Source organism: Xyrauchen texanus, chromosome 17 (genome assembly GCF_025860055.1).
Source record: "Xyrauchen texanus isolate HMW12.3.18 chromosome 17, RBS_HiC_50CHRs, whole genome shotgun sequence".
Classification (NCBI taxonomy): domain Eukaryota; kingdom Metazoa; phylum Chordata; class Actinopteri; order Cypriniformes; family Catostomidae; genus Xyrauchen; species Xyrauchen texanus.
In genome coordinates, this window is record NC_068292.1 from 13,271,187 (window position 1) to 13,287,150 (window position 15,964).

Below are 15,964 nucleotides of genomic sequence, written 5' to 3' on the forward strand. Positions count from 1 at the left end.
TATTAATGAATTACATATTTTTAAACACAATTCACAATTGTATTTTATCAAATTACACAATGATGACTCGAAGACATTATAGACATTACAGTTTCATTTTTTGTTCAAGCATGATCTTCTGTAAAGCTGCTTTGAAATGATGTGTGTTGTGAAAGGCGTTATACAAATAAAAATGACTTGATTTTAAAGTGAAATCATAATGTCCTTCTATAGACAGAAATGTAAGCTTCACCAGTGTAAACCCTTTGGTGTTTTCTCTTAAAAATAACAACATGTTTCTTAATTTCTGAAGGATTAAACACTTGTAACATTTGTCTATATATACTGTCCTTTATATACAGTGAAACAAAATCAGTTCATTCTTCTTGGCAGTCAGGAGAAATTATTCTGCATTTATTCTACAAACCATTTAACCATAAATCCTAAAACATGTAAACGCAGCGCAGATTTACTTCCCAAAGTGTTTATTTTAATCACCACTGTTTTAAAATGAAACTCATTGTTGGTTGACATCATTTGCCCTGCAGATTTGTGTGAAATAACAGAACAAAACACTCTTGTTGCACCAGTATTTAGTATGAGCACTGCTGCCATCTATTGGGTATTTCCAGTTATTTCTGGATTTTATCAAATCATTAAAGGGATAGTTCACTGATAAATATAAATTCTCTCATGATTTACTCACCCTCATGCCATCCCAGATGTGTATGACTTTCTTTCTTCTGCAGAACACAAACAAAGATTTTTAGAAGAATATCTCAAGTGAACTTTGAAGCTCCAAAAAGCACATAAAGGCAGCATAAAATTAACCCATATGACTCCAGTGGTTAAATCCATATCTTCAAAAGTAATATGATAGGGGTGGGTGAGAAACAGATCAATATATACGTCCTTTTTTACTATAAATCTACACTTACATTTTCTTCTTTGTTTTGGCAATTTGCATTATTTGTGCATATTGCCACCTACTGGGCAGGAAGGAGAATTTATAGTGGAAAAAAGTAAAGACATAAATATTGATCTGTTTCTCTCCAACACCTATCACAATGCTTTTGAATATATGGATTTAATCACTGGAGTCATATGGATTATTTTTATGCTGCCTTTATGTGCTTTTTGGAGCTTCAAAATTTACTTGAGATATTCTTCTATTATTATAAATATTCTTCTTGTGTTCTGCAGAAGAGAGAAAGTCATACATATCTGGGATGGCATGAGGGTGAGTAAATGATGAGAGAATTTTCATTTATCAGTGAACTATCCCTTTAATATGGGCACGCTAGTTAAATGGGACTCAATGCTTTATAACAACATTAGATAGGCAGTACTACTATGCTGTAGAAATACTTTACAATGTAAATTATATATATATATATATATTTCACATTGCGGTAATGAGATTTGGGCAGTAAAATGTGTGTAACTGTCATGAAAATAATGTCCCAATGTAACAAAAATAACAACAAAAAAACTAAAACAAATCTTAAAAAAAAAAAACTTTGCTTCTTTTGATTTCTGAGTAAAAATCATTCATCATTTCATGAGAATTACTCCTTTAGAAAAGATTTGTGCATTTTTTGTGCAAAAAAATATGTAGTTTATATACATACAATTCAAATACAAATTCAATGGGGTCTTGAACTTTTAAGATACCAAAAAAGACAATGGCAGCATAAAGGTAATCCAAACGACTTCAGTGATTTAATCCATGTCTTCTGAAGTGGTTGCTTTGGGTGAAAAACAGACCAAAATTAAACTCCTTTTGTAGATTTCGATTTAGATTTTTTATGAAGAATGTTTAAAGTTGGATCACATTGACTGATCAAATAACAATGGATTCAAATGTTTATAGAATATATTCAATTATTATTAAAAAAAAAAAAGTATTTGCATAAATTGGCATATTTTGGTCTATAACTTTTGCCCCATTTTTTTATTAATTCTAATCAAAGCAACCTTTGGTTGTTTTGTTGTTTTTTTCACACCAACTATTTTGCTCCATCAATATTAAAAACAATTTCTCCTTGGAGATCATGATTCCAAGCTTGATTACAATACCTATAGCACCATCTAGCGATCTGTGCATGTCAAGCACTAGGAAGTGTAATCGAGATTGAAATCATGATTGCCAAGGAGACTGCTGATGTCAAGATTCATAGTGAAAAGGAATTACATTTGGGTCTTTTCTCACCAAGAAATCAACTGGATCGCATCAGAAGACATTGATTATAACATGAAGTTTTACAGATTACTTTTATGATTCTTTAAATGCTTTTTGGAGCTTCAAAGTTCTGGTCACTATTTACTTGCATTGTATGGACCTACAGAGCTGCAATATTCTTCTAAGAATTGTCATTTGGTTTCTGCTCAGAAAGAAAGTAATTCACATATGGGATGGCATGAGGATAGGTAAATGATGAAAGAATTGTCATTTTTGGGTGAACCACAGTATTACTTTAAGGGGTGCCTTTAGCCCCATTGTAGCCTACCATAAACAAAAATATAAAGCCTGATTTGTGTGTATATTTTGAATGGCAGTGTTCAGCATTGCACAAATGGTCACTAAAATCCACAAAAGTAGGATATCATTAATGGAAAGGCCTGTGCACTTCACAAGACTCTCACCCCTTTCATCTCACATTCCAAATGTTGCCTTATTGATCTCATTCAGCAACCGGAATCAAACGATACAAAGAGTTAATTTACAACTGAACAAAGTGTTGGATAGCTCACTAAATTGGACAATTTCTTACTTTAATTACCAATAATGTTTAACAAAAACAACATGGTGTAGGCTAAAGCCTCGGTTCACTGTAACAAACCTATTTCTTTATCTTCATGGAATTTAATTCCTTAACATAATATTTACTCGAGTATGTTGAACTCAAGCCTGCTCACTAATCATTAACCAAAGTGTTGAAACTGCCAAATAGAAGACAAGAAAATAAACGGCAGGCTGGTGGACAAACACCAATGAGAGGCACGTTTTAAATATTATCACACAAAGTCGATCACATTCACGCTATATTAAACTGGCTTCGGCTCCTGCGCTGCGGGAGAGGCAACAGGCAAGAGAGGATGGGAGTGGCCACGCACCTGTCATACCTGTTCCCGATACATGACTCCAGCTGGACTGTCCTGTGCTTTTGTCCTTTGTACAACCTGTGCTTGTCATACTGACAGAGGATGGCGGAAACGACGAACCCGGCCGCTACCTCCTTTCCAGCGCCGACTATTTCTCTACCGAGCGGCGTTGGTATATTGCGGACGTACTCGGGGGCTCTGATTTGTTTGGAAATTGTAAGTGTTTGTTTATTGCTGTTTGGTAGCTAGTGCGTGGGAACTCACTGGGGCCTTTTTTATTCACCATGGTGTGTCCTGAACACGTAATTCTTTGTTTTCGGTTAACAATTACACGGATTATGCCACTATGCACCTTCATATCTCATAATAATATCGTAATAACCTGCATTTAATATGTGCGAGGTCATAATAATAAGGCTATAATGATGATTCACATTCGATACTCAAGAGATGAGACACCGATGATAGTAATACGTACTTCTGTCTTACCTGTCGGCACACACCTGTGGCGTTTAGTAGCGGGTTGCATTAGGCAAAATAGCCAAACCATGATTTCCCCTGCTGATCTTGAACAAGTTCTTGTTCTAATTTTCTAATGTTCAAAATAGAATACAGGGGCTTTTTTGTTTCTCTAGGTGTTTGGAGGGTTGGTATGGATCCTGATAGCGTCGACGAAAGTGTCCGTGCCGCTGTTGCAGGGATGGGTGATGTTTGTGTCGGTTACCATGTTCATCTGTTCCACCGTATACCTCGCCATCTTTCTGCTGGGCCTGGCTGACAGAATTAACACTGATTGGAATTTCATGGTGAGTGTGGATTGTTTTACAGAGGCACAGTGATCAGACTGGCCCTGAATGTACACATTTGGCATTAAGTTATTTATACAGGCCTTTGAGTGGACACTTTAGTGTAGATTGTTAGACACTTTTGTGGTGATTGTTCTTCAGCTTCAGGGGTTAAACACTAGGATAAATGTCACAATTGTAGTAGAACAGGAGTCTGTTTCAGTGACACTGAATGTTAGAGTAAACTAGATTCCCATTTCCTGAAGGAAATAACAATGCTTACAACACCGAAAACCCTCAAAAGTTGACCATACTCGATTGAGTTAACTCATTCCCTCAATTGAATAGTAATGGAGTCTCCATTACTATTGTGAGTAATGGAGTCTCCAAAACTTGTGTAATTAAGTACACTGAACTTGCTGTTCATTTGTAATTTAAGTTAAGGTAACCAAATGCAAGTAGACTTAAAGGGATAGATCACCCAAAAATAAAAAGTCTCTTATCATTTACTCACCCTCATGCCATTCCAGATATGTATGACTTTATTTCTTCTGCAGAACACAAATGAAGATTTTTAGAAAAGTATCTCAGCTCTGTAGGGCCATGCAATGCAAGTGAATGAATGATCAGACCTGAAGCTCTAAAAATCACATAAAGCAAATATAAACGTAATCCATATAACCCCAGTGTTTAAATACATTTCTTCAAAAGCAGTATAATAGGTGTGGGTGAGAAACAGACACAAATATTTTTTTTTACTCTAAATCTCTACTTTAACTTTCACTTTCAGATGTGAAAGTGAAACTAAACAGGCACCGATTGTGACTTGTAGATGTAACAGTGAAAGTGGAGATGTAGAGTAAAAAAGGACTTACATTTTTATCTGTTTCTCACTCATCCCTATCATATCGCTTCTGAAGATATGAATTTAACAACTAAAACAACAACAACAACAACTTACATTTATATAGCGCTTTTCTCAAACTCAAAGCGCTTTACATAGTATAGGGGGGAATCTCCTCAACCTCCACCTGGATGATGCAAAGGCAGCCATAGTGCGCCAGAACGCCCACCACACACCAGCTATTGGTGGAGAGGAGATGGTAGAGTGATGTAGCCAATTCAGGGATGGAGATTATTAGGAGGCCATGATAGATAGGGGCCAATGGGGGAATTTGGCCAGGACACCGGGGTTAAACCCCTACTCTTTACGAGAAAGTGCCCTAGGGATTTTTAATGACCCCAGAGAGTCAGTATGACAACTAGTCATATGATTACTTCTATGTTTCCTTTATATGTTTTTTGAAGATAGAAATGTCTGATCCTCATACTTTTTAAAAGTTGTTTCAACCTAATCATTTTATTTTACTGGACACCAATTAAAATAACACATTTATTGCTGCTCCTTGGTGTTGGAATTTGCTCCAAAAAGTATTGAAGCTTTCTGTTTTTATCCCACTTGAACATTTTAAACAATTACTTAAATGTTCCAAATTTGAACAATGCACATGTTTTCAATGACCCCTTTATGTCATTCTTAAATAGTTTTACATGTACTGTAAATCTGTTTTGTTTGTTACTGTGATTCTGTGAAATTTGTGCAATTGTTGCCCCAGGGCTCCCTTGTAAAAGAGATTTGAATATCTCAATGGGACATCACCTGGTAAAATAAAGGATAAATAAATAAAATAAAATAAATTAAGTAATGAAGATTATAACTGATTCTAGGTCAATCGTTAAATAAACTTATTTTTCCACAGAAATGCATATATGTCTGATCTTCAGTTGCACATGCACAAGGAGAACTGAGATAATGTTACAGGTTCCAACTTGACCAAAGGGGACACAGATCACCCTAATGGTGACATTACATGAAACAACTATTTGCAACGAAACAACATAAATGAAACTCCAAAAGGGCTAAAACCTCAATGAATTCTTAATAACATCTATTCAGATGCCCCCATAAGTTCCAGCCCTCCTCGTGTTCTCTCCGTCCCACTCCAGGCTTTCCATTTAACCAGCGAATGAGAGGAAAAGTGACATCACTGTTGGTGCCCACAAAAGTGCCTGCATTCTCCACCATTGTGGCAGGGTGAGCAAGAGACAGACACAGTGGATGTGGCATCAAGCCTCGGAGAGGCATTTATTGGAAATAATAATATAACATAAAATGTCCAAAAGGAGTAATAAAGTGTCCAAGGGGGTATAGTGTTCATAATAAAGGGGGAATCTGGCATCCTCGCAGTGAAACGGGGCTCCGTGAAAGGGCAGGGTAGTGTTCATAGGATGGCCCAGGCACGGGCTGGGTCAATCGGCCACTCGTGCTCCCCTCCATAGTCCACGGCGCGAGGTGCAGCGTCCTCACTGGTGGCCTGTCTTCCAAGGCCAGCGGCAAACGTGAGGGGCAAGGCAGCCTGGCATCTAGCCTGACAGTGGCAACGTGAGCAGTTCACCCTTGGCGACTCATTAACATGTCCCGGGTGTCAGAGGAATGGGTCCAGCAGCACAACATCTTGTCCAGATCTGAACCCTCCCAGCTCTGGTCCTGGACATGCAAGCATGCCAGTGTGTGCACACGTGGAGATTGAAGCCGGCTTCCCGAAAAGAGGTGCGCTCTGCATTTTAAAGATAGTGGTGATGAAGCATTATTCCCATCAGGTGTACTTCATTCACCGCTGACTAAACAAGGCTTATTAATTATGCACCTCTTCTCACTCTCCCATCCAGCTCCTGTTGTGAGCCTGGCTGAAGGGCGGCCCTAAGGGGTGGGGCGACGATGACGAGCCGGAGGGGCGGATCATTCCACCACAGGGTGGAGCTAGACTTGAAAACAACGCTTGTCTCCGGCTCACATTCTGTCATTCCATCAGTGTCTAGCAATGTTCAAAGTGAGACACGTTCTCCCTGAGAGAACGTTCACAGGCTACTGGGGCTTATGATCGCGGCATCCACTGTCATTCCCCTGGGCATGTCACATGTGAGACTTGGGTCTTGGATGAACTCCATAAAGGGACTTCAACCCCTGAGGGTGCGTTTTGTCCCATCAGAGTGACGGGTGGGTGATACCAAGCTTTGTTAGCATAGAAATGGAACCAATTTCTGTGGATGGCCGTTCCATTGGGACAGGTGTCACCGCAAGGTGATAATGACAGACGCCACCTCTGTGGGTTTGTGCGCTTTGTACAAGAACCGTCCTTCTCAGGGTGTATGGACAAGTCAGTGGCTGAATTGGCACATAAACTGTTGGCATTGAGGTTTTTCCTTCCGGAAATTCGGGGCAGTAATATCTTCATCCTGTCGGACAACAGGACGATGGTGGCTTACATCATCCATCAGGGAGGTGTGCACCCTCATGCCATACTCAAGCTGGCAGGTTGTATTCTTCTGTGGACGACAAGTGGCACATGTTCCAAGCCGGTTTAATTTGGGGGTGGATCTCCTGTCCAGACAGTTTCTAAAACATGGAGCACTGACGTGCACAAAACATCACAAATGTAAATGTGCCCTTCATAAATATTTCCGCAACAAATGCTATGCCCAGTGCGGTCTCCGTTGGGTTTATATTGACCGTACTAACCAATGCCGTATGTCAGAGCAGTTGTTTGTGCACTTTTATGGCTGCAACAGGGGCATTTCAAGAACAGACTATCTCATTGAATTGTGGATGCAATTTTGAGTGCTTATGATGAGCGTAGTTTGCCTTCTCCTCTAGGTATTCAAGCTCATTCTACAAGGAGCATGGCATCCTCATGGGCATTGGCTAGAGGTACTTGGAAGACATTTGTATGGTCTGCATACTTTTGTTAGATTTCATAATTTGTATGAGAGTTTGACTCATGTTTCCCATCTTCTCTCTTGATCAGGAGTAAGTTTTTGATTTGTTTTTTTTCTTTAGCTCGCTTTTGCGTCACTGTAAGCTTGCCACATGGGCTTAGAGAGCTGGCAGGTACTGTTTGCATGGCGTGATGGTATCACATCCCAATTGCTTAATTAAGCGACATTGATGTTTCTTCGAAAGGACATAGCTGGCCATAATCTCTAGATGTTGCATAGGTTTGTGGCTTTTGCAGAAAATCTGGCAATAAACCAATAGATTGCAGTGATTGTATACAGGCTTCAGACCATGTGACTCACTGACATAGTCCGAATTGGGTCATAACGCAGCATCTTGTTCCATGTCAGGGAACCACGTTCATAACAGACGTTTTGTGCAACCTTTGATGTAATAGAAATGTATAGAAGTAAGGAAGAAAAGACCAAATCACAATTCAGTATTCAAATACTTGCAATAAAAATAGATACATTTCAGGTAGCAAATTTTTCAATCACATCATTGTAGTGGGGTAAATGTTGCATGGTGAACATTCTAACAATATGTCAATTTAATATTTTAAAACTTAAAGGAATTGTTTGTGCAATAATGAAAGAAGAATCTTTTATGCATCTTTTCATATAGAGGAATATAGAGAACATAATAAACACCATACAAGCATCATAAAGTAGTCCAAACAAAATGTGTGCTATATATCACTTCTTAAGTCATGCTTTGCGTGAGGATCTAAAAAGTTCACACATCTTATAAGTGGTCACGTTAAGATAAAAAAATAGTGCCTCAACACATCACATCATTGATGTCAAAATGCCATTGGTTCTCATGAGTGGCGTAAGTGTATGCAATCAATGCACCAATTTGAACACAAGGTATGATGACTACGTAGCAGGGAAAGATTTTCAAAATTTGGTCCTCAAGTAAAGTTATGATATGGCTTAAAAAGGGGGGGGGTTAATGCTCATGTCCTCCACCTCCCAGTTAGATGGCAAAATGACTGGGGCTGAAATTATCTACAAAAAAGTTTAAATGGACACTGTAAGTTAAGCAGTTCAAGCTGAAGGAAAAGAAAAATAATAAAAAGAAGAATTTTAATATAGTTATGCCCTGCAAGAACTGTTAAAATTTAGGTCTTTGGCCCAAGTGTTACATGGTACTAACCGTAACAGCAAGACTGAGTGTCATGGAATTAGCACTGTGCTAGTTCTCTTTACTGACTTTAGTCTTAGCTCTGTTGCTGAGTAATGTCTACACTATAACCATTATCAATGGTCATGGTCTACCACACTTATATATACACAAACAATCTGTCATCCAATAACTGTGGTTAATTCTTAGAACAGTCATGTCAGAATAAGTTTGTTACATATTTCTGCCATTAAAAAACAGATTTAAAAAAGTTGAGGTATCAAAAGGAAAAATATATTTTGCCAAACAATATTATAAAGGAACATGCTACTTGTTTAATACTTTTGTTTGTGTATTATGTCATGAAACAATGTCAGCTGGGATTGTTTGCATAATGTTAATTTCTAAGAAAAAGAGAAAAAACAATTCTGGTTTTCCCCTTTCTATAAACAAATGCATAAATGTTTTGGAAATTTAACCTTATAGGATTTAACCTTTGACTACTTTGACCCATCATATAGTGTATAGGCCTTTCTATTAAACATTCTATTAAACATTCTGTTCTATTGCTTTCAGGATATGTTCTACCATTTCATCGCTTTGCTGTTTTATTTTGGTGCCTTTTTGCTGGAGGCAACAGTTTCATCAGCGGGTACATATGTAAACAACACTGCCTGTATACGCAGACCCCGTGGCAATATAATGACGTTTATGGACTATCGAGAATACAATATTAATGTTGCTGCTGCGGTGAGTTACTAATACTGACTTTCACTTATCTGACTCATTAACTGTCATTTTCAGACTAAAGATAATGCAAATTGGATCTTTCTTGCACTTTAAAGTGAAAGTGTGTAATTTTGTCAATGTTAAAATACTTGTTTCTATGCCAGCTTAATATGCAAAGACAATTAGAAGTAAGACATCTGTAGGTTGATTTCCCATGCTTTTTTGGTTTTTGGCTATCCAGACTATATAGAATTACACAGTTTTAGTTTTAGTTTTTCATTGCTGTTGGCAACCCAATCAGAACAGACATGTTACTCATTTTTGGAATGCCCACCGGTTCAGATCCATTGCTTTAGTTTGTGTCTTATACATAGTGGCTATAGAATTCAAAAGAGCCTTTGTAGTATTTAGTTTTATGCAAAGAATTCAAGTTGGGTTGAGTTGGCAGGTGGTCAGTGATATTATTTCTTGCAACAGCATCTTGTGTTATTGAATAAATAACTAAAGGCATTGGTCTATTGCTATTTTGTATATGGGGTAAACTCACACACCCTACACTCTCCCAGTTGTCTTATATACTGTAAGGACATGATCCCGGCACTTAATATAACCAGGCTGATTCTGTTGAGGACGACTTGCTGTAAACTGTTTGCTCTGTCTTAAGCTTTGAAGTGTTGCAATAATCCCTCTTTTGTCTAACAAGGCCATTAGGTTGTGCATTAATCACTGGACTGGCAGGTGACCGACTGGTTTCTGTTTCATAGGTGTAGGTTAATGTTTTGTCCTTGAGAGAAGCATTCCTATAATTCAATTAATCTTTTTTAGTTTAATGTGTAAGTCACGATAGTTTATTTATGCTAATTCTAAGCAGCCACTCAGCATCAAAAGTTAATCCTGAGTAAAGCTGAGAATGAATAGTCATAACACTAAGCAAATACCAGTAATTCGGATATTGTAAAAAAAAATTAATTATGAGAACAATCAGTACTCTGCCTGTTTGTCTCAGAAAACCTGTGTTAAAGGTCCATAATACCATGATGCATTAGCATTCCTCTTAAAGAAATGGTTCACCTAACAATGCCTTTTATCTTTCATCATTTACTCCCCCTCAGTGGTGGATCATAGCATAGGTGAAATTATGAACAAATTAAATCAAACGGATGTGAATAATGCTGTTGTTTCTTTTTCCACAGATTTTTGCATTTATAGTGACAGTGTGTTATGGCTGTAGCATGTTCATGGGCTTCAGGAGGTGGAGGAAATGAAACTCAAGAACTGGCGCACATGTAACCCATCCATAACATGGACATTTTTAAACATTAGCTGTACAGTTATGAAGCATACCATCCAAAAACCTGTCTTTTTTTTCTCTCGCAATTGAATATAAAACAATATTCTTCAGTATAATACTCTATCAACACCCAGCAGGAATAGTCTTCACAATGCTATATTTAATTTTTCTATTTTTTTATTTTATTTGTTGTGTTATGTTTCTACAGGTTTTGTCATCATATAGCTCATAATGTATAGATTTAATAAATCATAATTTTGTTTTTATAATAGCCTGTGTGATGGAATTTCCATTGCCATTTCTGGCCCTGTTTACGCTTTGAAACTAGAGGATTAATATAGGAAATATTGTGTATTAACCACTAGAGGGTCTACTTTGCATGGATTACAAAACTATCAGATTCGATTGCTACAGTACATTGACATTTGCAGTTGTCCTGTAAGCAAGCAACAGCAGTGAAGTTGTTGTCAGCACCCTGACTATGCTGTGTAGGTCACTGCAAAATGCTAAATTACACTGCTGCCATTATTAAATGTTTTAGAATGATGATGAGCCATCAAGTGTGTTGATTAAGCTTTATTTGCATTAATGTTTTCATTACCAGTATATAACTATTTAGATCACCTGTAACAATTTGTGCTATTAAGTTGAATTGTTTAACTTTTATTATTAATTGCAGATTGGTAAAACTCTTGATTGTTTAAAGAGACCTGTAATCTCCCACATCAGTAAAACCTTTGACCTTGACAGTTTGCTCTAACTTTTGACACACTGACTACCTCAAACTTGTTGGCTTCCTTGATGCAGGTTGCATTTAATCATGACAGCTCTGATAGACATAGTGCCATTTTAGACACCAAAGGGTCATTTAACATGTCAGTCTTAATTGTGAGGAGCCAACTGACCATACTTTGTCTATTCTTAAAAGAACAAGATAGGTTTTAAAAAATTTGAAATGGTTCAATATGAAGACATTTCCATAAAATGGTTACCTGCAGCTGGGTCTGTTCTAATTAAAATAGGCTATTATATGTATCATGCATTTTATTTTTAATGCATTACACCTTTGTTTTTGGTGGGAGTGTGCTTAGTTGTGATGAACACAAGACTGTGCCTTATCCTCTCACACATCCTTTCGATTTAAAAAGGCATTCTTTCTTAAGCATTTATGTGTAAGATACCTTAATGTTCATAGAAAACTTATGACCTTGTGGAATATATTAAATTCTTCTTTTAAGAGATCAATAGTTGTTTTGTTAAGACTGATGGTCATTCCTCAAGAAGCAGGCATACATAGTGTTTTTTGACAGTGCATTCAGATGTTTATGAGCATCCATCCAGACCTGAACAGCATGATGGAACAGACAGAGTTCAGTTTGACCCGTCATCTGGCAGATCTTCAAGTCCTGGCATCGCTAACACTAAAACCAAAAAGCAAAACTGTCCATCAAAGGGAAAGTTCCCCCACAAATGATATTGTCGATATTTACTCCCCATCAACCAATTTAACTAATAGGCTGTAATTCAGCTAAATAAAATCTCCAGGTGTTTTCAGTACAGCAACAGTTCATAGTGATCATGTCTTCCAGCTCCAAAAGGGACAATAAATACATAAATAAAATCTTATAAAAGAAACCGAAAAGTAGTCCACATTAATCATGCACTACTTTATAGTACGGTCCAAATTTAGGTCAAAGACATATGAACTTTGTGTTTATAGTGCCTTTGTTATCTTAACAGCCAATGGTCGCTATGAACAGTCTTTGTATGGAAAACTGCTGCTTAAAGATTCCTTAAAATTCTCATTTTGTGATCCATGAAAACAATAATAGCATATATGTTTGAAACCATATGGGGATTTGTTAACAATCAAAAAAAAAGACAAGACAGACAGAATTTAAATTTTGGGTCAACTATTCCTTAAACTCTTAGCCACCAATAATATGAATATTTAAACATCATTATGTGCAGGTATTGACATGAGCAGAAAGGTAACCTAATGATTATTTCATGTTGTTGTATCAGATTTCCTTTCTTTGTAAAGTCATTGGTTTGACTTTAAGCATTCCATTCCCACAGGGAGTTCCCTCCAAAACAAAGACTAGATCAGAGTGTTGTTTGCTTTTTAAAACTGTGTAAAATTGCCAAGAACATCAGTGACTATTCTAGCCAGAGCTGATTGTGTGGACAATGGAACCAAATTCTTTCTCCAGCAGGCACAATAAATCCGAAACCTATGGGGTTTTTGTTTTTTCCTAAAAAGGAAAGTGAGAAAACAGTAAATATGGAAGTACTATAAAATGTGATCTTCAAAACACTTTCACAGTTTGGTGAATATTTATAAACTTTTCCTTGTAGAGGTCAATGTTCGACAGACAAGAATGATTTAAACATCTCAACATTTTGAGATTTAGTTGAAATGTAAAGTGCATTATAAATAAAATGTATTATTATTATTATTATTTGTGGCTATCGGCATTGTTCGGGTGTGACATTCTATGGACAACCGAGTCTGATCTTCAATCCTGCTACATGAAACAACTCCTGACCTTTTAACATACAAATTGAGTGCATCTTAGATCATATTTGGCCCCGTCAAACACAAAGAGATTTCTTTCAAAAAAAATTTTACCTTCAGAAATAACATACAACCCTGGTGAAATCCTAAGGAAATTTAAGAGACAAATTCTTACAAATTCTAATTCATAATTAAAATATTTAAGAATTTCTTATAACAAAATTAGAGAGGGCAATTCCAAATCTGTCTGACCAGCACACTTAAAGGGGTCATGACATGAGAAACCAAATTTGCCTTGATCTTTTGGTATATAAGAGGTCTTTGTATCATTAAAACGTCCTGCAAGTTTAATATTTTAAGACGTCCTCCCCATTCTAAACGAATCATTTATTTAATCAAGCTCAAAATACAGCTTGTTCTGGATTCATGGTTAGAAGTGACGTGACGGTTAGAAGTGACGTACCAGCGTTTGCATATGACCGCCTCCAGCACAAGATAACTACGCTTTAAGCGCAAGACAACTACGCTCATTTCAGTATCGCCGTGCGCCTCACAAGTGTTCAGTCGATGGACATCGAGCTCTGACAGAGACTACTTGTGCACAGGAAAATTACGATGCCACACAGATGTGCTGTTCCTGGCTGTGGTCAAACAAAACCTCTGAATAAGCTGCCGAAAGATCCAGACGCCAGGGAAAAATGGATGCAGTTTATTTTTTGCGGACGTCCCAGTCACGCAGTGTTAACTTAAGCGTTTGTTCTGTACATTTTAAGGATGACTGTTTTGAGAACAAATCTCAATATGATGCTGGCTTTGCCAGAAAACTGTTGCTCAAAGATAAGTCCGTGCCGACTATTCTGGGAACAACGACGACGCAAACTGTAAGTAATCTATTTTAAACTTTAAACTACTTTTTAAAGCGCAATTTCATTCATTATGAATAATCACAGTGTTTTTACTTAGTTTACTTGCATATTGTTCTGGCTGGGGCGTCAATAATTGATACATAGGCACTGACGTTAGCCAATCATAACAGTGGGCGTTAACACTGAAGTCTTAAATGGAAAACGCCCCCAAAACAGACTGTTTGAATCAGAGGATGAGAAACAGGGTGGGAAAAGGTCATAAATCACTAGATTTTAAAAGTTTTTCTTAAAAAAAAATATATTAATACTATAATTGCCCCTAAGGGAACATAATAATACAATAAAAAAAACCCATGTCATGACCCCTTTAAGTTTTTTTTTTTTTGTTGATTCACAGTCAATCATTTGGACACACTTGACTGAATTTAATATTTCTCACTATCGTAAAGCTTTTTAATCTAAATTCATATGCTTAAATGCTTGATATTAGTGTAGTTATTGATATAAATTGTACCAACATATGAATTTCTTCACAAAACCAACATGTTCACAGGAAGGTACCGTGTTGTTACCGAATGTTCCAGTAACATGAGATCAGCCCCATTCTTCCAATGTACTCACCAGCAGCAACTCCCATCAGACATTTTTTGCATAAGTACTGATGTGTCTACTTTCTCCTGTGGCGCAACAGATGGCACGTTGCATCAGAGATCCGGATTCCCATCCCATGTTAAAACCAGGGAGTAATCGCGTGCGCACAATCAGTGACAAGTGTGTTTTGGAGATTTGTCTTCGGAGGACCTCAAAGATTGAATTTTAACTCTACTGAGAGTAAGGTTTAGGGTGGGGGTTTGAGTAAATAGTTAATAATATATGCATGCCTGTTGACAGCATTACAAAATTTACAGCTAAATATGACTCAATTTACAACTTGCTTTTGGCGCCCCTCTGTGGACATTTCACCCAGAAACTGGAGCTCACACATGCCTATACGCCCAACAACACTTCCCGCTTCGGCCACTGGGGGGAGTACCTCGAATATAGGTTAAAACAGTTCAGTTCGAGAACTCAAAACCTACTGTTGCCAAATTTACATTTAGATCAGTCTGAGGAGATCAGTCAAAAAAAATATATTTATTTATTTGAATGGGTGAGCTGGACTGTATAGAGAAAGAAAAGCAGCCAAAAAGTGTCCAGCATACATCGAAACTCCTTCAATTCTGCTTCAAAAGCATCTCAAAATGGACTTCATGAATTTGGTTGTGAGAATGAACAGAGTGTGCAGAGCTATAATCTAGATAAAGGGTTGCTTTGAAGAATGTACATTATATTATACATTTGTGTTATTTCGTAGTTTAATGACTATGTGGAATATGTGGAAAATAGGTGTGAGTAGGGGTGTCTTAACTTTTGACTGGTATAGTGTATATCTTGCTATCTCAAGTAAACAAGCAGACAGTTCATGACAGGTATGTATGCTACAACTGTAAGACATTTCAGATAAAAAAATATGGACTTAGGAGCATAAGAGCCCTTTAACTTTGCATTGGGCCTCCAGAAAAAAAGCATGTTGGTAACACATGTGTGCTAACTATCAAGATGGATTTATAAAAGTTCATGGAAAATTCATGGCTGTGATAGGCCTAATCATTTACCATCAAATAATGTCAACATCTGTCACTAGTAAAAGGTTGAACCTTGAGTAATAACCTTCAAAATGTACATCTTATA

The 15,964-nt window shown here is 37.2% G+C and overlaps 1 protein-coding gene across 1 annotated transcript; it reads left to right on the forward strand.

Moving 5' to 3' along the window:
* The first annotated feature begins 2,948 nt into the window (after nucleotides 1–2,948).
* LOC127657583 (protein MAL2-like) lies at nucleotides 2,949–12,077 on the forward strand. The gene is made up of 4 exons (XM_052146443.1): nucleotides 2,949–3,300; nucleotides 3,720–3,890; nucleotides 9,406–9,579; nucleotides 10,752–12,077. The coding sequence occupies exons 1-4, from the start codon at nucleotides 3,187–3,189 to the stop codon at nucleotides 10,821–10,823; spliced, it is 531 nt and encodes a 176-aa protein (XP_052002403.1). The 5' UTR covers nucleotides 2,949–3,186; the 3' UTR covers nucleotides 10,824–12,077.
* Nucleotides 12,078–15,964: the final 3,887 nt, after the last annotated feature.

What these genes read in the sequence shown, in the direction of transcription:
- LOC127657583 (XM_052146443.1), top strand. Translation starts at nt 3,187, where the DNA reads ATGGCGGAAACGACGAACCCGGCCGCTACCTCCTTTCCAGCGCCGACT. An exon ending in CTCTGATTTGTTTGGAAATT is followed by an intron (nt 3,301 to 3,719) that starts GTAAGTGTTTGT and finishes TTGTTTCTCTAG; the next exon opens with GTGTTTGGAGGGTTGGTATG. An exon ending in ATATTAATGTTGCTGCTGCG is followed by an intron (nt 9,580 to 10,751) that starts GTGAGTTACTAA and finishes CTTTTTCCACAG; the next exon opens with ATTTTTGCATTTATAGTGAC.